The sequence below is a fragment of the Hylobates moloch genome, unplaced genomic scaffold (assembly GCF_009828535.3).
Source record: "Hylobates moloch isolate HMO894 unplaced genomic scaffold, HMol_V3 SCAFFOLD_13, whole genome shotgun sequence".
In the NCBI taxonomy this organism is placed as follows: Eukaryota; Metazoa; Chordata; class Mammalia; order Primates; family Hylobatidae; genus Hylobates; species Hylobates moloch.
In genome coordinates this window covers 10,855,078-10,880,679 of record NW_026652288.1, presented here as the reverse complement: position 1 = coordinate 10,880,679, position 25,602 = coordinate 10,855,078, and the positions used below count along the sequence as shown (strand labels likewise).

The window sequence follows — 25,602 nt, the reverse complement described above, 5'->3', positions numbered from 1 at the left end:
CACCATGCCCGGCTAATTTTTTGTATTTTTTAGTAGAGACGGGGTTTCACCGTGGTCTCGATCTCCTGACCTCGTGATCCACCCGCCTCGGCCTCCCAAAGTGCTGGGATCACAAGCGTGAGCCACCGAGCCCGGCCTCATTTCCTATTTCTAAGAATTTTCTGAAGGCGACATAGACCAGACTTGTCAAACTTTTACATAAGAGAGCTGATAAGATCGAAGCATGGCTACAAGAAGGAACCAGAGTGTCAGGTCTGTGTGTGTGTCTGTGTGTGTGCATGTGCGTGTGTGCATGGATGTGTAGTGTGTCAGTGACTCTGCATGTGGAATACTTGGTAAAGGCTTTAGGAACTCAAAAGTGTGGGTGGAAACAAAATAAGCAAATTTCCAACGCACAGCATCTGCATAGAGTGTGACCTTGGTAAATATTTGCCAATGAATTAATATGCCCTGTGTTAAAAAATTCTCATATGATTGTTGTGCCCTTAGCCAGTATTTCCATAGAATGACTTTTAACAATGTAAATATGTCTTCCAAATAACTAAATTTATTCACTCATGCTTTCATTCAACAATGAACGCCTGGCCAGGTGCGGTGGCTCACACCTGTAATCCCAGCACTCTGGGAGGCCAAGAAGGGTGGATCACCTGAGGTCAGGAGTTTGAGACCAGGCTGCCCAACATGGTGAAACCCCGACTCTACTAAAAATACAAAAATTAGCCAGGCAGGGTGGCAAGCGCCTGTAATCCTAGCTACTCGGGAGGCTGAGGCACAAGAATCACTTGAACCCGGGAGGTAGAGGTTGCAGTGAGCCAAGGACATGCCACTGCACTCCAGCCTGGGTAACAGAGTGAGACTTTGTCTCAGAAAAATAATAATAATCATAATAGCCGGGCATGGTGACTCACGCCTGTAATCCCAGCACTTTGGGAGGCCGAGGAGGGTAGATCACAAGGTCAGGAGATCAAGACCCTCCTGGCTAACACGGTGAAACCCCGTCTCTACTAAAAATACAAAAAATTAGCGGGGCGTGGTGGTGGGCGCCTGTAGTCCCAGCTACTCGGGAGGCTGAGGCAGGAGAATGGTGTGAACCTGGGAGGCGGAGCTTGCAGTGGGCCGAGATCTCACCACTGTGCTCCAGCCTGGGCGGCAGAGCGAGACTCCATCTCAAAAATAAATAAATAAATCATCATCATCATCATCATCATAAATGCCTATAGGTGCCAGACACACAGTTTCCCCATAACACAGCAGGAAACTAAACAGACAGACCAACGTCTACTCTCATGGAGTTTACATTTTTGGGGGATGCTAGACATAGATAATAACCACTCAGTTATATATTATATTAGGTAATAAGTGGTATAAAGAAAAATATGGTTAGGCCGGGCGTGGTGGCTCATGCCTGTAATCCCAGTGCTTTGGGAGGCTGAGGTGGGTGGATCACGAGGTCAAGAGATCGGGACCAGGCTGGCTAACACGGTGAAACCCCGTCTCTACTAAAAAAATTACAAAAAAAAAATAGCCAGGCATGGTGGCCGGCGCCTGTGGTCCCAGCTACTTGGGAGGCTGAGGCAGGAGAATGGCGTGAACCCGGGAGGTGGAGTTTGCAGTGAGCCGAGATCACGCCACTGCACTCCAGCCTAGGTGACAGAGCAAGACTCCATCTCAAAAAAAAAAAGAAAAGAAAAAAGAAAAATATGGTAAGAAAAGGGGTTTGGGTGTGGGGTGGCTAGCAGTGGGGTGGGGTTGCAATTTGAATCAAGGGGTTCGGGAAGTGACATTTGAACAAAGACCTGTAGGTCAGGTGCGGTGGCTCACGCCTGTAATCCCAGCACTCTGGGAGGCCAAGGCAGGTGGATCACTTGAGGTCAGGAGTTCAAGACCAGCCTGGCCAACATGGCGAAACCCTGTCTATACTAAAAATACAAAAATTAGCTAGACATGGTGGCACACACCTGTAGTCCCAGCTACTGGGGAGGCTGAGGCAGAAGAATCACTTGAACCCAGGAGGCAGAGGTTGCAGTGAGCTGAGATCATGCCACTGCACTCCAGCCTGGGTGACAGAACGAGACTCCATCACAAAAACACACCAAAAATGAACAAAGACCTGAGAAGAAGGGACACAAACTGTGAGAATATCTTGGGGGAAAATCTTAACCTTTTGAACAAACACATAATTTTAAAAACCTTTTTATTTCAAATAGCTTATATACACTTGGCTGCCCCCCCACACACACTTTTTTTTTTCTTGAGACAGGGTCTCGCTCTGTCACTCAGGCTCCAGGCTGAAGTGCAATGGTGTGATCATGGCTCACTGCAACCTCTGCCTCCCAGGCTCAGGTGATCCTCAGCCTCTTGAGTAGCTGAGACCATAAGCACGTACTACCACGCCAAGCTAATTTTTGTATTTTTTGTAGAGAGAGGGTTTCACCATGTTGTCAAGGCTGGTCTCAAAGTCCCAGGCTCGAGTGATCCACCTGCCACAGCCTCCTGAAGTACTGGGATTACAGACATGAGCCACTGCGCCCAGCCTGCACGTGGCTGCCTTCTGAGAGGATCTAGCAGGTAGTTTAACATGTCCTTGATAATTCGGCATCTCTCTGACTGTCAATGCTGGACACCATGTAGTGCTGTCCATAGAGGTGGAGATGGTGGAAGTTCAGAGGACTAGAGAACTATTTGCCCTCCCACTAGAGGGCTCCAATCTGTTTTTCTTCTGCATTAATTCTATGGCGTCCACTCTTCTCACACCCTATTATTTCTGGTAGTGTCCCAGCATCACTACCCCATGCGTTTTGTCTGCTTTTTCCTAGTATATCATTGGTTTGTTAGGATTGGGTCTAGAAGAGAAAGACTTGAACAAAAAGCTAAAACGCAGCGCACAGGCTTTATGACATCTGCTCTGCCTCTCTGCCTATTCACATAGGACATTTTTTGCCTATTTCCTTACTCTCAATTTCCTTTCTGACTGTCTGAATGCCAAGTAATTAAATCCCTGATTTGGGAACTGTTGCTAATTAATACCTCATTGTCCTTCCTTTTAGAGCTCAGAACCATTTTCTTTTTGATTTCAACAGATTTTCTTCATAGGAAGCAAGTTAATATGCAGGTTTCCACAGAGCAGTGGAGACAGACTCAGGAAAAAGCAGTGCATGAGGAGAAAGTTCCCAGGACGGGATCCAAGAAGCTCTCAGTGAGGGGAGGGGACCTGGAAGCACAGAGAACAGGAACTGTCTTTATTTATTTTTTAGCCAGTATGCCATTTGCCTACAACCTAATAGTGGTACAGAGGAGGCCAATAAATCATAGCTGTTTTATGCACATCAGGGAAAGGAGAATGAAAATACTCTAATAAAAGTCCATGGGAAGTGCAATGGGAGCACAGAGTAATGAGTAATAGACTCTTACATGAAATTTGGGATGGGCTTACAGCAGAGGTGGCGTTTAAGTAAACCTTTGAAAAATGAGTACGTTTTCATAAGTAAAGAAAGGAGGGAGGCTGGGTGCAGTGGCTCACACCTGTAGTTCCAGCACTTTGGGAGGCTGAGGCAGGTGGATTACAAGGTCAGGAGATGGAGACCATCTTGGACAACATGGCGAAACCCCGTCTCTACTAAAAATACAAAAATTAGCTGGACATGGTGGCAGGCACCTATAATCCCAGCTACTTGGGAAGCTGAGGCAGGAGAATTGCTTGAACCCAGGAGGCAGAGGTTGCAGTGAGCCAAGATTGTGAACAGCCTGATGACAGAGTGAAACTCCATCTCAAAAAAAAAAGAAAGAAAGAAAGGAGGGAAATTTCTAGACTGAGGAAACAGCAAGAGGAAAGACCTGAAAGGTGGGAAGTGCCTAGTTTATTGTCAAAAAAAAGTGAGCAAATAATTAGTATACTGTGACTTTTCTGGCTCTTTGGACTGGAAGCCTAGGATCCTTCAGGTAATATGCTTGCTTAAGGCCCCATTTTCCTTTTCTTTTCTTTTTCTTTCTCCAGGTTTATATTTTTGCAACATTCTCACTCACACAAATCATCAGCTACCAACTAATCATTCAATGGAGGTGAAATTTAGGGTGCACAGGGGAGTAATGAGAAACAGGCCAAGAGTTACCAGGGACTAGACTGATCTAGTCTTACCTAAACACTAGAAGGTTTGGCGGGGTGCAGTGGCTCATGCCTGTAATCCCAGCACTTTGCGAGGCTGAGGCAGGCAGATCACTTGAGGTCAGCAGTTCAAGACTAGCCTGGCCAATATGGTGAAACCCATCTCTACTAAAAACATAAAAATTAGCCAGGCGTGGTGGTGCACGCCTATACTCCCAGCTACCTGGGAGGCTGAGGCAGGAGAATCGCTTGAACCTGGGAGGCAGAGGTTGCAGTAAGCCAAGATTGCGCCACTGCACTCCAGCCTGGGCAACAGAGCAAGACTGTCTCAAAAAAAAACAAAACAAAACCCAAAAAGCAACAGCAACAACAAAAAACACAACGACAATAACAAAAACAAAGTATATCACCCACAGAGCCATGTTTCCCAAGGCATATTACTGGGAACTGTATTTGTGTGAGACATTTCTTGGAATTACTAAACCAAAAAAATAAAAATTCCTCTGGTTGATTATATTTTGGAAATACGCTCGGTTTGATGAGGCTAAACAGGTTTCTTTCCTGCAGGACTTGGTGCGTTGCAAGGAGGCCAGGGAAACAGAGACAGAGAAGCTGCTTCTCCAAACTTCAGTGACCACACCTGTGTTCCTGCAGCTGCGTGTCTCTCAGAATGGGCGTCTCTTAGGGACACACTGCTGTAGCTCAACGCGGGAGCATTGCCAACACTTTTGAGCTGGAGAATAACACAAACCACAGATGAGCCTCGTGGAATGACCACTGTGGGGCCTGAAGGTGTGGACTGGAGGCTGGACAAGTGTTGAGGGGCTCCCCTGGCGAGCATCTGTGACAGGTTTGATGAGGCCTGTCCCCAGCAGTGGCAGTGAGGCTGGCACGTCTGGATGACCTCTACCCAGAGGCCCAGCTTTATTGCAGGCTGGCTCTGAATCCTTTCGTGTCTGGCCACAGCCGGACAAAGTGCCAGAGCTGAGCAGCTGCCTCAGTTCTCCAGCCCCTGTGCTCTGAGAGGCCACACAGGGGACAGAGATCAGAGGAGCCGACACCAAAGTGATGCAACTGCCCTCCCAGGAATGCTGTTCTCAACAGAGGAAAAAGAGTGGCGAAATGGGAGCCACAGGCCCTGTCGGGGCAGGACAGGCTTCTAGACCTCACCCTCGGGTCTAACTCCTTTATTTGACGTATGGGGAAACTGAGGCCCAAGAAGGGAAGGGAGATGCCTAAATTCACACAGCTGGACACATTTTTCAAATAACTCCACTTGTCTTACAGTAGTTTTGCATTATTTTTCTCATGGTTAATTTTAATCATTTTTTTTCAAATACTTTTGACTTCATTTCCAGGACCCTCCAATTAATATTCTTGCTGAAGACCCACATTTTTCCTAGATTCACTTTTTTTCAGTCATTAAAAAAAAGCAAATCACTTTCTTTTGATGATCTTGCCTTTGACTTTACGGCAAACTAACAGATTTTACAACACAAGGAGAATAATGACAGGAACAAGTCCTTTGCCAAGGACTTGTCGTGCCAAAAATATCCCTTACCAAATGGTTTCCTCACTCAATAAATTTTCCCTCATCCCTCATTTGACAAGTGACCTTCAAAGAAAGGAATCACGAAAGGGAGAAGGCAGCTGCCCTCAGGAGTTGAAGAGGGAGATCCTGATTAACTTGGGGCTGAGCAGAGGAAACCTCAAGCCTAGTTCTGCACTAGCTTTGGGGCTTTGAGGAATTCAGAACCCTTCCTTTTGCGGGTGCTTTGAGTTTCTTGGCCTGGTGGTCAAGGTCCTTCCTATGTGTCCCTAGCCTATGTCCCCAGCCTTTCCCTCTTACATCCCCATAGCCAACTTCTGATCCAGCCAGATGTCCTTCATGGTCACCAGCATTGGCAGGCCTCTCCCACCTTTCCCCTGCTCCAGTCTTGCTCACCTGGGAGATCCTTCTGCTATTCTGTTATTATTCTATTCTTCAAGTTCCTGCTTCTTCCCTGAGGCCTTCCTTGGCTTCTCCAATGCAAATTATTGTACAGTTCTCTCGAATGCTCAGTACTTGATAGGATGGCCAAGACGGATGGGTTTTTACAGGTTATTACCTTCAGCCCTTTTGTTTTATAGGGGAGAAAACAGAGGTACAGAATGGGAAAATAATTTGCCCAAAATCACACAATAAACAAATAGGGCCAGCTTCCCTGATTCCAGACTCATGTCCAGTTTACAATATCAAGACAGTTAATACTATTACATTCATTTGCCACTTGTAAGAATTATAAAAACCCATATTCTCACACCTTGTACATTAACATCGTCATTAATCCTCTTAGCCATTTATTTATTCAGGTATTCACTTATTTAAGCAGCCAACATGTATGAGGGCCAATGTCCAGGCACTGAACTGTGCTAGATACTAAGTATTGCTATTATTTCCATTTCATAGTTGAGGAATCTGACTATGACAAGTTCTGTGATTGCCTCTAATTTACTGAATGAGTTGGGTCTCTTCAGGAAATGGAACGAATTCAGATGATTTCCATAAAGGAGCTCTTTCCAGAGGTGTAGACAGAATTAAAGGAAGACAAGAAATGTTGAGGCACTGAGACCCAAGCGACAGTGAGAAGCTGAGGTCAGGAGGGCAGAGACAGGACATAACCTCCCTGAGGCCCAGTGAGCAATGGAATGCAGCCCGCAGAGCTGCAGGGATTGAGGTGCAGAGCTGCTGCCAGAGGTCGAGCTGGGGCAGAGGGGAAGAAACCTTGTCCTCATCCCCAATCTCTTTCCAGCTCTCCCTTTGGGCAGAGCTCAAACAGAAGATAGACCACAGAGAGCCCAGAGTAGGCAGTCCATAGAGGTCAGCCCCTGGGGCCACAGCAGGGTGGACAGTGGCTCTAGAAGCTAGCGGAACTCTCCAGACTCATACACAGCTGGAAGTGGGGGAGCTGGGACGCCACAAGCCTGTGTTCTTTCTTCTGTACCATGTGGCTTGCTCGTGCTTATGTCCTTCTATTCATTCATTCCATCTTTTGTTCAGGCTATAAATACAGTGAGCACGCACTCACTCCTGGCCAGCCTCTGTGCATATGTCTCATTTCCCTCCCCAGATCATGAAGCTCAGACCTTGCCTTTTTATTTTATTTTATTTTATTTTATTTTATTTTTTGAGACAGAGTTTTACTCTGTCACTCAGGCTGGAATGCAGTGGCACGATCTCGGCTCACTGAAACTTCTGCCCCCTGGGTTCAAGCGATTCTCTTGCCTCAGCCTCCTGAGTAGTTGGGATAACAGGTGCCTGCCACCATGCCCAGCTAATTTTTGTGTTTTTAGTGGAGACGATGTTTCACCATGTTGGCCAGGCTGGGCTTGAACTCCTGACCTCAAGTGATCTGCCTACCTCGGCCTCCCAAAGTGCTTGGATTACAGGCATGAGCCACCACACCCAGCCCAGACCTTGCCTTTCTTATCTTGGCATTCCCCTTGGTGCCAGTCTTGGTCCTTGATGCATGGTAGGCATTCACCCCATTTTGTTGATTAATAAATAGGTCCACTAAATACCACTCTACCTTATACTAAGGATGTGGCCACAGAGGAAGCCAAGACAGCCGGCTTTCATTCTTGGAGGCACCAGAAGGGAGTGCTCCTGCACTCATCACTAAGTCACTTTCTTGTCTTGGAGTGAGAGTGGGGATTCTACGTGAGGGCTGATGCCTCTGATGCTCTGGAAATTCCCACCACTTCCAAAAGCATGAAGCTCTGGGGCTGGGGTCTCACTTCCACAGTATCTCTGTTCTACTGAGTACTTCCGAGCTCTCAGCTCTCATCTGGCCTGCAGAGTCTCAGGGCTATTTCTTTGAGGGTTGTGGCGGAGCTGATCAAAGCAAAGTTTACCACTTTCCTTCAAACACGAGGCCGCCACCTCCTCTGCACCGGGTGATCAATGTTCAGGTTTGAATGGCCTTCCCTTGTAGATCCTGCTGGGCCACAGCAAACAGTGACTGTGTGTATAACAGCCCACCCCCTGTTTAAACACTATCCATGCGAATGTCAATAAGAATCCAAAGACCCGAAGACAGTGGTCATTGGCATTCAGCTTCTGAGTAGTAGTAGTTGCACTTTTCTTTTCTTTTCTTTTCTTTTTTTCTTTTCTTTTCTTTTCTTTCTCTCTTTCTTTCTCTCTTTCTTTCTTTCTTTCTTTCTTTCTTTCTTTCTTCCTTCCTTCCTTCCTTCCTTCCTTTCTTTCTTTCCTTTCTTTCTTTCTTTCCTTCCTGCCTTCCTTCCTGCCTTCTTCCCTCCCTCCCTCTCCCTTCCCTTCCCTTCCTGTCCTTCCCTTCTCTCCCTCCCTCCCTTCTTCCATCCCTTTCTGCCTTCCTCCATCCCTTTCTGCCTTCCTCCCTTCTTCCCTCTCTTCCTCCCTTCTGGAAAAGGGCAAAAGAATCAATGCAAACTAACCTACCACTTGCTTCTGTTTTTTTTTTTTTTTAATTCAACCATCTTTATCTACGCTAAAATAAATTTACAGCATTTAGATACAATAACTAATCTTGTTACTTCACCGATGGAGCTTAGTGAGACCTGGAGGTCATCCTGATGCGTCCCTTGCTCTCCTCTTCCACGCCCAAACCCAAGCTAGGGGTTGTCGCAGGTTACAGAAGACTTCGGAAGTGTGCCCACAGTCCTATATTTGCGTGGCCCCTTCTATTTCTTATTTTAATGCAGAAATCAATTCTGTGGTGTAGCTTTTACCAGTAGGGAAGAGTTCTGCAGTTTGTGACTTGCTCAAGGTCACACACCCAGTAAGTGGCTGTTTAATATCTGTCCCCTCCGTTAGATCGGTAGTCTGATAATGGCCAACAGGGATTATTTCTCTGTTGTTCTTCACTATATTACCAGGATATAAATATCTTTGTTAAACAAACAAATGAGAAAATGAATGAATGAAAGAAACAACGCCTGGAATCCTATCAGCTTCTGCCAGGTGAGACGGAGCCAGCCTTTCTGGAGTAAATTTCCGTAGGCTGAACGCTGTCTGAGCCTTCTCTTACTTGTTCCTCACCAGAATCCTAAAAGAGAAATTGAAGCTCAGAGAGGTGAGTTAATTTGCCTGAGGCCACACAGGTAAAAAGGGACAGACAGGCCTGGAACCATGTTTCTCTGACTCCATTGCAAGTGCCCTCATCCCCACTGCTCGCTGCCTGTTCAGAGATAGGACCTTGACCAGCCCACCCTCCCAGCCTTGCAGCTCTGACTTTTGGTGGACTGGCCTCTTCCGTGTTCACTTCTTGGAGGCTCCAACTTTGTTTAAGGCAAACGGAATATGACAAAGGCAACCGTGGCCATCACAGTGCCACTCTAAAGGCCGGGAAGTTTAAAGTGGGTCTTCATTTCACAATAAGGCAGGCTTTTATGGAAACTAAGTGTATCCCAGTATTCTAATGATCAATTACTTTAACTACAGTTTTCTTCTTTGTATGCTTTGTAAGTTTTTAGTTAATCATGATCATATACCACCTAATTACAAATGGTGGCCTGTGGATTAGTAAAATATCCCCCAAACTGGCTTTCTTCCTCTCTGCTGTGTCGCAAGTTCCACACGATCTTGCCCATGACTGCTGCAAGTTTCCCTCCCACCTGCCTGCCTACATAGGGTGAAAGTAGCAGAGGGTAGTGCGGCCAGAAAGCCCTCGGATGGTATCCTATGTTAACACTCGCAACTACAGTGAGTCCTGGAGGACGGCACTGTGGTAGTTTCTTTGACATCACATTGCAAGTTAGTACAGGCCCTGGGCTTTCCCTCATCTGCTTTCCACTGACTACCCCCCATCCTCTTTCTGACCACCTGTATGCCCTTTTCCCTAGTCATCACTCATTTTTCCTTTTATTTACTTCCTACTTTCCCACTCCTGGCCTCGTTCTGCCTGGAGGAATGTTCTCTCTTTCTGTTTCCAAACTCTGCTGAATTTTTGTTGCTGTTATTATTTAGTTTTTATTTCATAATCATAAACTTAACTCTGCAATCCAGCTAGGCATGGAAGGGAATAAGGAAAACATGGAACCCAAAGGGAACTGCAGTGAGAACACAAAGGTTATAGGATACTGCAAGCAAATGGGGTGGAGAGGACAATATGGTTTGTCTGTGTCCCCATTCAAATCTCAACTTCAATTGTATCTCCCAGAATTCCCATGTGTTGTGGGAGGGGCCTAGGGGGAGGTAATTGAATCGTGGGGGCTGGTCTTTTTAGTGCTATTCTCGTGATAGTGAATAAGTCTCATGAGATCTGATGGTTTTATCAGGTGTTTCCACTTTTGCTTCGTCTTCATTTTTCTCTTGCCACCACCAGGTAAGAAGCGCCTTTTGCCTCCTGCCTCCTGCCATGATTCTGAGGTGTCCCCAGCCATGTGGAACTGTAAGTCCAATTAAACCTCTTTTTGTTCCCAGTTTCAGTTATGTCTTATCAGCCCCGTAAAAATGGACTAATACAGGGCTACTCTCCTGACCCACAGAAAGAATGGTCTGGTGGTTAAGATAAAACATGGGTCAAACTTACCAGAGTTGTCCACAATCAGCAATGGTGATCTTCTTGCTGGTCTTGCCATTCCTGGACCCAAAGGGCTCCATGGCCTCCACAATATGCATGCCCTCTTTCACCTTGCCAAAGACCACATGCTTGCCAATCAACCACTCAGTCTTGGCAGTGCATATGAAAAACTGGGAGCCATTCGTGTTGGGTCCAGCATTTGCCATGGACAAGATGCCAGGACCTGTATGCTTCAGGATGAAGTTCTCATCATCAAATTTCTCCCCATAGAGGGACTTGCCACCAGTGCCATTATTGTATGTGAAGTCACCACCCTGACACATAAACCCCGGAATAATTCTGTGAAAGCAGGAACCCTTATAATCAAGTCCTTTCTCTCCAATGCTCAGAGCACGAAAATTTTCTGCTGTCTTTGAAAACTTGTCTGCAAATATCTTGAAGGAGACATGGCCCAAGGGCTTGCCATTGACAGTGATGTCGAAGAACACAGTGGGGTTGACCATGGCTGGTAGTATGGGGCTCCTGGCGGCAGTGGTGTCTGCCAACTCTGTTAATTTCTTTTTTCTTTTCTTTTTTTTGAGATGGAGCCTCACTCTGTTGCCCAGGCTGGAGTGCAGTGGCACAATCGCAGCTCACTGCAACCGCCGCCTCCTGGGCTCAAGCGATTCTCATGCCTCAGCCTCCCGAGTAGCTGAGATTATAGGCACACTCCACCATACCCAGCTAATTTTTGTATTTTCTTTTTGTTTTGTTTTGTTTTGTTTTGAGATGGAGTTTCACTCTTGTTGCCCAGGCTGGAGTACAATGGCGTGATCTCGGCTCACCACAATCTCCACCTCCCAGGTTCAAGCGATTCTCCTGCCTCAGCCTTCCCGAGTAAGTAGGATTACAGGCATGCGCTGCCATGCCTGGCTAATTTTGTATTTTTAGTAGAGACGGGGTTTCTTCACGTTGGTCAGGCTGGTTTTGAACTCCCGGCTTCAGGTGATCCGCCCGCCTCGGCCTCCCAAAGTGCTGGCATTACAGGCGTGAGCCACTGCACCCAGCCAATTTCTGAATTTTCAGTAGAGACAGGGTTTCGCCATGTTGGCCAGGCTGGTCTCAAACTCCTGACCTCAGGTGATTCGGCCGCCTCGGCCTCCCAAAGTGCTGGGATTATAGGCATGAGCCACCGTGCCCAGCCAATGCTGCTAAATTTTAAGGACCCAGGCCACATGTCACCTCTTTTCCCTCATCCCCCTGCTGGAAGACATCTCTTGCATCAGGATTCTTTGGGTTCTCACAGTATGTTATCTGTGAATCTCTTCAGGCACTTATGTTTGTTGAATTAAAATTATTTGTGTTTTTCCATTTATACATTCACTCAACCATTCAACCATTAAAAATACACTGAGTATTCAATCAACAATTCCTTAAACACTTTTTGTTTCTTTTTAGAGACAGTGTCTCACTATGTTGCCCAGGCTAAACTCAGACTCCTGGACCCAAGTGATTCTCTTGCCTCAGCCTCCCAGTTAGCTAGGACTACAGGCATACGCCGCTATCCCTAGCTTGCATCAACAATTCTTGACTGCAAACTCTGTGTAGAAAGAACCCATACTCAGTTCCTTTTGTATCTACCACAGAACCAGCAAGCACGATGCTCAAATTGAATATAGAAGGAAAGCAGGAGATAGGAAACTGGCCTGAGAGGAGAATGCCTTCCAGGGTGGGTCATGAGAGGAGAGGACTGAGGAGAGGCTAGGGAAGGTGGGACAGCACCAGCGAAGGCACAGAGGTAGGAATGGCATGGTCACTTCTGTGAATGATGCATCCTACACAGTTTATAGTTTTGCTGAACTGAAGCATTTGGAGAGTGGAATAGTAGAAAAGTATTCTTCATGGTTAATAATTGGAAATTACCAATTTACTCTGGACTAACAACAGACCCAAGGTTTTGGATGTCAAAAGCATTGAAACGGAAATGGAAATATTGTTCTTCTCATGCATGTGAGGCAAGCACTTTGCTAAATATTTTGTTAAAGGCTAAAGGGGATCTAGAACTCAGTAAGAATCAAGCCTTCACTCAAGGAAGAGGGGACTTCATGGAGGATGAGTAGGGACTTCACAGGTGGAGAGGGGTGGAGAGGTGCTGTTCCACATGGGTGGAAATCGTCTTAACCAAAGAGGAATCAGCCAAGGGTGTTCCATTTTGAGAAAAAGAGAAGAGGAACACTGGAAGAAAAGTCTGAAAAGGGAGGTGTTGACATCTGTAGAAAGCCCAGATTCCAGGCTGAGGATTTCACGCACAATCATAGGAGACCCAATGAAAGTTTTTGAGCAGAAAAATCACATAAAGCATCACAGAGCCACTTCTATTTCACTAATGGGGAAAATGAGATTGCCAGGTATGACATCAAGGTCCCCTGCCAAACTGGCAGAGCCAGAAACAAACTTAGCTTTCCAGGATCCTCCAAGTCATTTCTCGGGACCACTGTTCTCAAACATATACATTTACACCGTATATATTTTTGCAGTGACTTACCATTTACTTCTAAGTGCACTTCTGAGCTGTGACCAGAGCTTTCTCTTCTGAGAGTCTTTCATAGTATACTGGTGAATAATTTGTGTTGGATGAATGCAGTATCTTTCATCTGCAGATCTTAAGAAGCCTTAATGACAACCAAGCTTCATTAATTCTATTTTGTGTATGAGGCAACTGACTCACAGAGGGGTTCAGCAATTTTCTCATTCACCCTGGGAATTATTACCAGAACCATGAATGAAACTTAGGATGAAACTCTATTTCATAAACCATTAAACCCTGTACCCTTTATAGTAGGGGAGTTTACAAAGATAATGACACCTTTGTATTGCGAGTTCATTCCTTTATTCTGTTATTAAATCCTGGCTTGTGTGGAACAGAAGCAACTCACTACAACAATGCCAGCCTGTGTTGCTTGGCAGCGTGAAGCGAGATGGGAAAAGTTGTTATGTGTCTTATTGGTGATGGCTGGACCATTCACAGTTCGTTGTTTTCACCCATCCGTTCCTTAATTCATTTATTCACTCCATGTGCATATATATGAGTCCTTATTACATCATCTGTAAAATGGGCATAGTAATATTACCGTAAGCAAAAGGCTGTTTCAAGAATTAAGATAATCTCTATAAAGCATGCTGCCTAGCACATAGTTAGCCCTTAAAATAATGGTTATAATTAAAAGAGTAATTACAAAAGCCACATGGTCAAAAGACAAAAATGGTCCTTTTCCAGCCCTAGCTATGGGTGGAGAGGGTAAAGTTGCATCTGAAAGGTGAATTAATTCTTGAGGAAGAGGCAAATCCCTCAAATAAAAAACTGAAACTTGAGGAGATGGATCTCAGAGAAAAGAAGGAGGCCTGGACCCTCAGTCTGGGTGAGGAAGCATCAGGAGGGCTAGCAAGGCATTGCTGGGTAGTGGATGTCAAATAGACCATTGGGAATGAAGAGACAGAGAAAAGAAATTCATATGAAACGGAGTGGAGTTTCTAAGTTCTGCAGAGCAAGCTATGAAGAGTTATGGTACAATCCAAGCCTTATCCATTGACAGGCCAGCCTGGTTAAATGCCCTGTATTTTCCGTGTTTATTTTTCCATTGTTCTTCCTTACTATTGAACAAAAGTTTCTGTCCAAGTTCCTGCCTGTCTCACCTGTGCTCAGGACACACTGGGGACTCTGTTAGAAAGGAGCAGTCAACCCTGGACGGAGTTGCGTGGCAGCAGGAGTCACAGCAGGAGTTCCCTTGGGGACCAGCAAGCCCAGGGAACCCCCTTCCACGGCTAATTTGGGATGAGCTTAGCTGAGAATATTAGGAAACTGCCATTTCCTCATAACCTGTTGCAATTCCAGTATTCTGTGTGACCTAAAAACTGGGTTGGAAATCTTCCTTAACACAGATACAAAACCCAGAAGCTGTAGAGGACAATATCAACCGATTTGACCGTATAACAGGTAAAAACAAAACTGAATGACAAGCAACAGATTGGAAAAAAATCTTCACAAACTGTAACATATTTTAATATATTCTATTATAACAAAGAGGAATATCCAAAATACCTAAGGAGCTCTTATAAATAATAAAAAGAGACAAAACTAATGGATAAAAGATATAAACAGGTAATTGGAAAAGAAATAGATACACAAAATGCCTATCTTCAGTAGTAATTAAGGGAATACAAGTCAGAACAAGATGGCGTTTTTTGCCCATTTTATCGACAACAATTAAAAATATTTATAATATTGAATGCTGGGAAAGGTGAAGGCAAATGGGCAGTTTCTTCTACTCATGCTGAGAATCTAAACGGGTAGCGTCTTTTTAAAGGCCAGGTTGAGGCCTGGCTCTGTGACCCCCTGTAATCCCAGCACTTTGGGAGGCTGAGGTGAGTGGATCGCTTGAGCTCAGGACTTAGAGACCAGCCTGGGCAACAAGGCAAAATCCTGTCTCTACAAAAAATACAAAAATTAGCCAGGCATGGTGTTGTGTGCTTGCAGTTCCAGCTACTCAGGAGGCTGAAGTGGCAGGATTGCTGGAGTCTTAGAGGTGGAGGTTGTAGTGAGCCAATATCTCTCGTGCTACTGCACTCCAGCCTGAAGGACAGAATGTGACCCTGTCTTCAATAAATGAATAAATAACAGGTTGGCAGCAACTGTATTTACAGTATGCCTACCCTTTGTTATGATAATTCCACTTTTAGGAATCTATACTATTCAAATATGAGGATACGAGGATGTCAATGGATCATTTTAACAGTGAGAAAATACGAATAATATCTAGCATTGATGGAGGGCCAGCACATTTCTAAGCACTTTATAACAAATATTGTGAGGACAGCGAGATACAGAGGAGTTAGGTAACTTGCTCAGGGTCACACGGCAAGTGTGTGTTTGGGGCAGGATTTTGGCAATTGTTTCTTAACCACTATGCTCTCGAATAGAGAATAATTACAGTGTGGCACATCCAAACTGGGGAGTAGAGGACAGCAGGTAAGCGGAATGAAGCAGATCTCTTGCCTGTAGACATGGACACGCCTCTAGGACATATTAGTAATGGAGGAAAAAAACCAAGTTACCAAACACCATGATATGGTATAATTTCATGTCTGTGGGGAAAAGGTAATGTGTATCTATAATACATATGTATGAGGATGGCCAAAGGCCTTGAGTGATACAAGAATGTATGTGGAAATACAGTTGGAAGAGTAAATTTTAGATTATGTTCCATATATTTCTGGTTCGTTTGAACTTTTACAAGAATGCATTTGTGCATTACTTTTGAAAACAAGAATTGTTGTACTAACCTCCTCCTTACCCCATCCTGCAAAAAGGTTTAACTCATATCAGCAGATTCATTTTCTCTTCTTCCAGGTAGACAATGGGATAGGTCTTGGGTAAAAATCTTCTGTACCATGGCTTTTTCTGGTCTATATAAATAAGTGTATGTAGAAGATGCCCAGGATATATATCTTGTTGATCACTACTCTTAAAATAAGGTTTTCATATCCGGTATTTGGACCATGGCTTCCTGTTATTCCACCAAGCTACATACAAATATACAACCAGTCGGAATTAATTTGGAAACTGAGAACCACAGTGTTTTGTTTTCTTTTTTTCTTTTTGAGACAATCTCACTCTGTTGCCCAGGCTGGAGTGCGGCGGTGTGATCACAGCTCACTGCAGCCTTGGCCTCCTGGGCTCAATGGAGGCGGCCTCCAACTCAGCCTCAGGGGTAGCTGGGACTATAGGCACAGGCCACCACGCCCCGCTAGACAGAGTGCTCCTTTTGCCTTGCATATTATTTTGTCATCAGAAAGATAATCCATAATCATAGATTATCTCATTATTTTGCTCCAATGCATAAGTGGGAGTGTCTAGCTCCCTCTGTTCTCCTGGTGGCCTCTGTGGAGGTCTGAATGAGTAGCTCAATACACAGACTTAAAGGACTCTCTGGAAGTGAAGTCAGTGTTACTATCTGAAAGGGAAAAGCTGTATTGGATGGATCATCGGGGCCTCTTCCTGCATGAGTCCAGCTAGGGGTGGTTTTAACTAACCTAAAACCAAAGAAGAGGCTCCAGTTAATCCAATGGTTTGGATCAAAATGCAACTTTTACAGGGCTAGGGCTTTACCCTATCTTCGGGTTTATCTCTAACATGCCAGGGAGACAGTTCTTAACATTCTTATTACTTAATGGATATCAGATTGTTGCTTTTCGGAGTGGTTTTTCCATTTTTTGAAATTTAATTTGTTTTTAAGCATCTTTACAGAAAAAAAATCACATTTATTTAAGAAATACTGTATTCTCTGGTTCTTATAGCTGCTCATTTTACATAGTTTTAGTGTGTACAAACGATTTTTTTGTTTCATGTATTTCTAATATACCTTCTCATGTACTTGTCAAAATTTCATGTTTGACACAGTCTAGATACCTATCAGGATTCTTGCTGTTAATGTGAGGGCGCCTGTTTGGGTTACTCAGTCGTTGGACAACTGGGCCCATTCCCAGGTTTTGGTCATCACGAACATTGTGAATAGCCCTGCTGTTAACATCTTTCTGCAAGTTCTCCCCCTTCTTCGCCCTTTGGATCATTTCCTTGGAAATGTACTTCCTTAAATGGGTTTACTGGGTCAAAGGGGCTCTATGAACGGTTTTATAGCTCTTGGCACATATTTTTCGGATTGCTCCCTGGGCGGATCTAAGCGATGGCACCGGCCGCCGAGAGGGCAGGAATGCGGAGGAACGGCCCCGATAACCACCCCTCTTCCGCCCCCCAAAAGGAGAAGACCCCGCGAAGGCCTGCGGCTGGAAAGCGTTTTTCCGGTGCTCTCCCGTTCTCTCGACGTGGTTAGTGTCTATGCCGGGCAGAAACGCTTTCAGGATCCCAGGCCCTCCTGCCCCAGGACTAGGATTCCACCCGCCTCCGCTCATTCGGAATCCCAGACACCCAGGGCCCCCTCTCAAGCTCGCCTCGAAACCCCAGGCCCTGCGGCCCCTCGCCGGCGCCGAGCTCGGTCGCTATTATTTGGGCGCGGGTGAGGCGAGGCCCGCATAGCTGCGCGCTGAGTCAGCTGGGGCCGCAGCAGGGGACGCGGCCGGGCTCCCCCCAGCGCACCGCTGCGTTGGGCCCGGCGTCTGGGGTTCCGCCTCGGGGCCGCGGGGTCGTCCCCGGGGTAGTCCGCGGGGTCCGGCGGGAGGGGCAGGGGGCGCGCGGAAGGACCCGGCCCGGGTGCGTGGAAGGACCCCGCCCGGGTGCGTCTCCCCTCCCCCAGCAGGAGCTCGGCCGTGACCGCGCGCCCGGCCATTCGCCTCAGAGAACCTCGCCAGGGGGAGGAGGCGAGGGCGGGCGAGGAAGGGGCGCAGAGGAGAAAGCGGAGCGGGACAGACGCAGGAAGGGAAAGAAAAGAAGGAAGCGCGGTGCGCGGGGCGGGGCGGGGCGGAGCGCGCGCAGGGCGGGCGGGGGCGCGCGCCGGCGGCTGCGGGCGGAGGGGCTTGTGGGTAGCGGCGGCGCGCGGCCGGAGACGGGCGGCCGCGCGGGAGTGTGTGCGCCGGGAGCTGGCTGAGGGACTGCAAGGCGGCCGGCGGCGACCATGGCAGCGGGCCGGCGGCGGCCGTAGTGGCCCAGGCCTGGGCTTCAGCCTCCCGGGGCCCCAGAGGGCGGGGCGGTCCGGGCCGCGGCGGTGGCGGCGCCACTTCCCCGCTCCCGCCGGAGGACTCCTGCAGGCGCTCGCTGAGGACCAGCGGACCGGCGGCGCGAATCTGACTGAGGGGCGGGGACGCCGTCTGTTCCCCGCCGCTCCCGGCAGGGCCGGGCCGGGCTGGGCCGGGCGGGCCCCTGGGAGCAGCCCCCAGGCGGGGGACCGCCGCGGAGACTCGAAGCCGGAGCTAGAGGCAGGCGGTGGGCCCGGGTGGAGTCCCGGCCGAAGCTGGTGGTTCGGGGGCGGTGCTAGGCCCCGAGGCTGCTGGACCTGAGCGCGAGGAGCCTGAGTGCGGGTCCGGCTGTGGCGGCATGAGCCGGCCTCCGCCGACGGGGAAAATGCCCGGCGCCCCCGAGACCGCGCCGGGGGACGGGGCAGGCGCGAGCCGCCAGAGGAAGCTGGAGGCGCTGATCCGAGACCCTCGCTCCCCCATCAACGTGGAGAGCTTGCTGGTAGGTGGCCGGGGCCTGGGAGCTTGCTCGTTGCAGCTCATACCTCAGATCCCCTCTCAGCCCAGCCCTCGGTGCCCGTCCGCCCGTGGGGAGGGGGAGGTCTTGCCCCACCCCGCCCTGCTTCCGGCAGCCGGGGCCGGAGACCAAACGATTCTGCCACCGAGTTCCAAGAGTAGTGACCCGCCTTTGATTCCTCCCTCTACCTCCTGCTGGAACCGGTGTCATCCCCGGCTGCTCCTTTCTTGCAGCACTGGGAGGAAAACACCCCTCTTCTCCTTCCGCCTGCCCACTCTGGGGAGGTGGGTGGAGGACTGGCCATCCTTCATACACCAGGTTAGCTGATTTGAAAGTGTCATGCTACGTGGGGACTTGGTGCGAGCGAGGGAGAAAGAAACCTGATGCTGTCCCTGTTGCGAATACTCACTGGGGTACATGACAAAGAGCTGCCCTCACTCTCTCCTTTTAGTCTGAAATCTTGGAACACACAGCTAAAGTTTTGCTGTTTTCACTTGCGTTTGAGCAGTCCATACTTGCCAGTTAGTGCCTTTTAATTGCTGTAAATTTAATTCCCTGAGATTATTGCGCCAGAGCCAAAAAATCAGTCTGAATTGTGGAGTGGAATAAATCTCTCCTCTTCATTGCGTCTCTTTCCTAAAACGACCTTTGAAATCCAGATTAATAGCACCGTAAAGGCTACTAATTGGCTCTTGATTAAGAAAGGAGCATGTTTTACAAAATAGAAATGCACCGTGGAATGCTGGCTTATTTCTTATTTTTGTTAGGATAGACGATTGTATTTCGCAATTTGAGTAGTGTGCAGTGAGATACATTTATGGGAAAAGGGGGTGTGGACTTTTACCCTGGGGAGGGGAAGAAAAGTGAAAACGATACTCTGTATATTAAATTGACTCTGGAAGACTAGAATTAGGGTGGGAGATCCTTAGATCCGTTAGACATCCTGTGCTGGAATGCAGTTTAGTTCTGTTCCCTCCTGGGATAAACCTTACTGTATGATGAGAAAAACTGCCTCCTCCCTTTTCCAGGGACGGACGGACTGACTTTTGGTCAGAGGCGGTTGGTTATCCTTTGAGGTTTCAGGCATCCTTTGCAGAGTGACTCAGTCCTGTTTGGTCAAAATGCAGGAACTGACTTTAGCTATATAGTGTGTCTTTCTGCACAGTGTACAGAAAGTAATGAGTGATGTGCTATATTGTGTCACGTGTTTGATGTTTTACTGTTTTTCGGATTAATGTGTTGTTCCTATGTTTTCATGGGAGCAGTCTTTGAACGTCTTTAATCGGGAGTAAGATTGCTTGCATGGATGGCATAGCTTTTCCTAGGCTAAAGCGGAGACTCTGGGCTGCACTCCCAGCATTTTCACTTTGGTATTTTGCTAGCAAAACTTTGACCTAAGGCCAGAAAGTTTAGTTAAAAATAGTACAGCAAATCTCAAGTATTCATCAGGTTCATACTAAATCCTAGATGGAAACGTTTTGCAATTCACTTTGATATCTTAGATCTTTAATGATATTGATCATAATTATAGAGTTATTCTGAGCTTGAATGTAAGGTAGCTTATACATGTAATATGATCATGCATTTTGTTTTATTACTTTCCAAATTATTAAAATGGAGGCTATTTTTAAAAGTGAAACATCTTACATGCTCAGGACACAGTTTATTCATTTAGTACTTATTACAGCCAAAACACACTTTTATTAAGGTGACACATTACGGATCTGAGAATTGACATCAGATGCTGATGACTTGACAGACTCTGTTATTGCTGCTTCTAGTTGGTTAAATATGCTTGAGGTGCAGTAAACCTTTCCAAGCCAAAATGCGTTCCTTATTCCTTTGGAGCAAGGTTCCTGGTGCTTCTGTTGCAAATTGACAAACTAAATTAAAAATTTTTGGCATAATAAATTAATTTTAAATTATGTATATTTTATTTATGAAATATTAGAATGGATTTTTTATTGTGGTAGCGTATACAGAATTTACCATTTTTAGCCATTTTTAAGTGTACAGGTTAGTGACAGGCATTAAATACATTCACATTGTTGTGCAACCATCACCACTATCCATCTCTGGAATCTTTTCATTTTTCCAAACTGAAAGTGTAAATTAATGTTTAAAAGAATGTTATAAAAATTATATTTCCTGAAATACTGACGAAATAATGGCTGATATCACTTTAAAGATCTGAAACCTTAGCATTTAGGTTGCATTTCACAATTGGTCATTGTTTTACTGCGTATGACATTTATTTTTTGGTTTTGACATAGGAAATACATATTTTGTCTTTAACAGAAAATTTAAAGGAATGTAATTTAAAGCAAACACAGCTGCGACACTACATTCAGGAGCTCAGAAAGTACCATTAAAAATTGTATATTCCTAAGATGACAAAAGAAAATGAAGTACACCAGAAATGATTGTATGATGCTTTCAGTAGGCTAGGCCTAGAAGGTAAAACTCTGTAGGAAACAAAGTTATATGAGATAACGTGTAAAGTGCTTAGCCTAGTGCTTGGTACATCACAGTGCTCATTAAATTTAGTTCACTTCTTCTGTGCACATTTAGCATGTTATTAGTTAATTGCTTTAAATTTTCTTTGCAAAGGAAAATGGTTTTATTTGCAACTATTTCTTGCTGCATAATTTTGAGTGAGTGGCATTATCATTTGAATTTGTCATCAGAAAAGTGCTAGCAATCATTAGGCATAGGTAGAGCTGGATTCCAAGACTAAATCAGTGTAAAGATGACATTTGTTTCTCCGCAAAGGCTCATGGCTTTATGTGGGTCCTTAAATTAATCTGAGAAGAATATATCTCTTTTATGGTTGCAGATTGTGAGCCGCTTATTATTACTTAGAAATAGAGTTTTACTTCTCTACTGCCTCTTTTTTTTTTTTTGGAGGCGAGTCTTCAGTAATATGCTTTTGTAGTGTTTGAAACCTTTGGGTAAATACCTATGCTTTGTTGTCAAGACCAGCTTCTCATACTGCTTACCTATTATGGTAAGAAGAATTGTGTTTCAGGCTTTGCTGAAGAGATGTTTTTCTAAAGGTCTGTGCTTTTTGAGTGTTGATTTATTTTAATCTTTCAAAGACTAAACAGTCACAATAACCTGTAGGACTCACGCTTGGGTAAACTCTTACTTAAGACTTGTGTGAATGGGCAAAGGTGATTAAAAATTTGTTTACAATTTTCAGTGGCATAGAACATAAAATAATTTGATTGATTTCATTATACTTGTAAGCTATCTGACAATATTATCTCAGTGCTTAGACTCTTTCAGCATGCTGCTGGTTATTTGCCTAATTAAAATAAAATTGTATGTGTATTTTTTCCATCATGTAATAAGTAAGAACATTATAAAGATACAATAAAAATGAAATAGAATAAAAGTTAAAAGTCATTTTATATATGTTCTTCTTTATGAAGAGTTTGGCATTTATAGTGTAAATGTGACTAGTTTACTTTAAAACTTTCGTGTTAATAGGAAATATTTAAAGAAAATGAGTTAGCTAGGGAGATTTTAAAAAAAAGGTGATGTATGGAACTTACTGTTGATGTGAAGCAAGTGCAGGTCCGCAATCCCTTATCCACAATTTTGATATATAAAAACCCCTAAAAACCAAGTTTTTGGTGAAATGTATTTGATGATAACATCTGACCTAATCTGACATTAGAATACTTGTGGTCTAGTCATTCCTCTTGATGTAAATAATAATGCCTTTTGCTGGAGGAATATGAATGTATTTGATTTCAGGGTGCTGCCCAGATTTTTAAGAGCGTTTTAGGGAGTACGCAGTATATGTACCGTGTACCATTCTAAAATCCAAGAAATTCTGAATTCGGAAACATTTTGGTCCCAGGGTAAGGCCAATGTAGACTAAGTAAGGAAATATGGACTTACATACACTTCAGTAGTTGTAAATAAATAGTGGATAATTATCTTGAAACCTAGCTTTTTTGTTTTTTGTTTCCCGAGTCTTGATCAGATAGCCCTCTTTTTCCCATTTTGAATTCTAAAAATATAGTATGCAAATATAAGTTATGAAGCATAAAAACATATTCATGAAATCGCCACACAAGTTAGTAAGTGGAACACTAGCCTGTAGAAGTTACCTGTGTACTGTCGCCGCTGCTGGATTCAGTCTTCCTGCATCCTCTCTCATCTGCTACCCTGAACATTTTATTGTTCCTTTGCTTCATTTCATAGATTACTACATTTGTGTGTATCTCTAAACAATATTGTTTAGTTTTACTTGTTTTTTTAACTTTATAAAATGTCAACATTTTAATGTGTTCTTTTATGACTTGCTTTATTTACTGAAAATGGTGTTTCTAAGATTCACTAGCATTGTGGGTTATTCATATTCTCTGCTATGATAATCAGTATAGCTCCAGTCTACTTAGTGGATATTTACAGTTTCTTTCTTTTTTTGTGTGTTTTTTCTATTATGGAAAATGTTGCTAGGAGCATTTCTGGAGCTCATGTGAAGAATTCCTGTAGATTAGGGTATATATCTGGGAGTGGAATTGCTGGATTTTAAGATATACTATGTTCAGTCAACTTAATATAATGGATAGAGTTCAAAAATTTCCCCATCATGTTATTATAGAAAATTTCGAAGTATAGTAAGGGTGAAAGAATCGACAATGAACATCCATATATTTATCACATAATTAATATTTTGCTATATTTGCTGTATTTTCTTTATCTGTCCATTCCTTTATCCATCTATCAATACATCTTTTATTTTTGGTTCACTTAAAGTAAATTGGAGATATTAGTATACTTCACCTTCAAACACTTCAGTATGTATTTAATTAAGAAGACTTCAATATTTGTTTAGATTTTTTAAAGATTAAATTTGCATGCAATGAAATGCACAGATCTGAAATGTACCACTGGTGAGTTTTGACAAATGCACACACCTATTTAATGCAAATTCTTGTAAAAATACAGACCATTATTACCAACTCAGAAATCTCCTTCACACCTTTTCAGCTAATTCCACACACCATTTTCTTCTCTTAGAGGCAGTCATTCTTCTGATTTTTTTTTTGCAGTAAATATTACTTTGACTTCTATACTTCATAAAAATGGAATCATATAGTATATACTTTTCTGTGTCTGGCTTCTTTAACGCAGCATTGTTTCTGAGAGTTATCTGTGTTATTGTGTGTGTCAGCAGTTTGTTCCTTTTTCTCGTTGCTGAATTGTCTTCTGTTATATGTATAAACTACAGTTTGCTTGGATATCTCATGTTGATGCATACCTGGACTAGTTTTCAGTTTTTTGTTTTCAGAATGTACAGTGGTCCCTTGGTGTTCTCCGGGGATTGGTTCCAGGATACTTGCCTTATAGTCTGCCTACGTACCAAAATCCAATGACACACAGTCCTTTTTATAAAATGGCATTAGTATTTGCATGTAATCTGTGCATATCCTCCATATACTTTAAGTCATCTCTAGATTACTTACAATACCTAATACGATACTGAATTGTTTTAGTTTGTATTTTTTAATTTTTATTTTTTCCAAATTATTTTTGATCTACAGTTGGTTGGATTCATGGACACAGAGTGCTGAGTGTATTATATATTTTGGCTTGATTTTTTTAAAATATGGAGACAAGATCTTGCTCTCTTGCTCAGGCTGGGATGCGGTGGTGTAGTCATAGCTCACTATAACCTTCAACTCCTGGTCTCAATGATCCTTCCACCTTAGCCCCTGTAGTAGGGACTACAGGCGTGTGCCACTGTGATTACCCAATTTTTATTTTATTTTATTTTTGCAGAAATGGGGTCTTGCTGTGTTGTCCAGGCTGGTCTCAAACTCCTGGCCTCAAGTGATCCTCCAGCCTCAGCCCCTGAAAGTGTTGCATTAGAGGCCTGAGCCACTGCACCCAGCCTACTTTGGCTCTTAATACAGTTGCTATGAAAGTTTTCATTTCTTTTGGGTAAATTAAATACCTTGTAGTGGAATTGCTAACTCATAGGGCAGATGTGTGTTTACTTTTTAAGAAATTTGACAGCCGGGCATGGTGGCTCACGCCTGTAATCTCAGCACTTTGGGAGGCCGAGGTGGGCAGATCATTTGAGGTCAGGAGTTCGAGACCAGCCTGACCAACATGGTGAAACCCCATCTCTACTAAAAATTAAAAAAAAAAAAAAAAAAAAAATTAGCCAGGCGTGGTGGCACGCACCTGTAATCCCAGCTGCTTGGGAGGCTGAGGCAAGAGAATCACCTGAACCCAGGAGGTGGGAGGTTGCAGTGACCTGAGACCGGGTCATTGCACTCCAGCCTGGGCAACAAGAGTGAAACTCTGTCTCAAAAAAAAAAAAAAAAACCAAAACAAAAAAAAAAAACCTGCCAGATCTTTTCATGAAGTAGTTATACCATTTTACACTCCCACCAACAATATATGAGAGTTCCAGTTGCTCCACATCTTCCCCGACACTGCTCTTTAAAATGTGATTTCGATTTGCATGATTTGCATTTCCCTCATGACTAATGATGTACTTTTTCTTGCACTTACTGGCCGTTTATATATTTTCCTTTGTGAAGCATCTGTTCAAAGCAACATACCTCCATTTTTGCCCATTTAAAATCATTGGGTCATTTATTTGTATTTATTATTGAATCATACAAGTTCTTTTGTATATAAAGAGAACACTCTGTCAAATAAATGTTTTGTGAATGTTTTTTCCTAGCTTATGATGTATCTCTCTCTCTCGTTTTTTTTTTTTTTTTTTTTGAGTTAGAGTCTTGCTGAGT

At 44.5% G+C, this 25,602-nt stretch overlaps 2 protein-coding genes across 2 annotated transcripts in view; one reads left to right on the top strand and one right to left on the bottom strand.

The window, feature by feature from the left end:
* Positions 1–10,643: 10,643 nt before the first annotated feature.
* On the bottom strand, positions 10,644–16,795 carry LOC116480244 (peptidyl-prolyl cis-trans isomerase A). The gene has a single exon (XM_058426423.1). The coding sequence runs from the start codon at positions 11,145–11,147 to the stop codon at positions 10,650–10,652; it is 498 nt and encodes a 165-aa protein (XP_058282406.1). The 5' UTR covers positions 11,148–16,795; the 3' UTR covers positions 10,644–10,649.
* A 1,385-nt stretch (positions 16,796–18,180) lies between these two features.
* Positions 18,181–25,602, top strand: part of ROCK2 (Rho associated coiled-coil containing protein kinase 2) — a 166,814-nt gene continuing 159,392 nt past the window's right edge. The window contains exon 1 of the mRNA XM_032172219.2: positions 18,181–18,808. Within this exon, the coding sequence (XP_032028110.1) occupies positions 18,668–18,808 (141 nt within the window). The 5' untranslated portion in view covers positions 18,181–18,667. The remainder of the gene's footprint in view (positions 18,809–25,602) is intronic.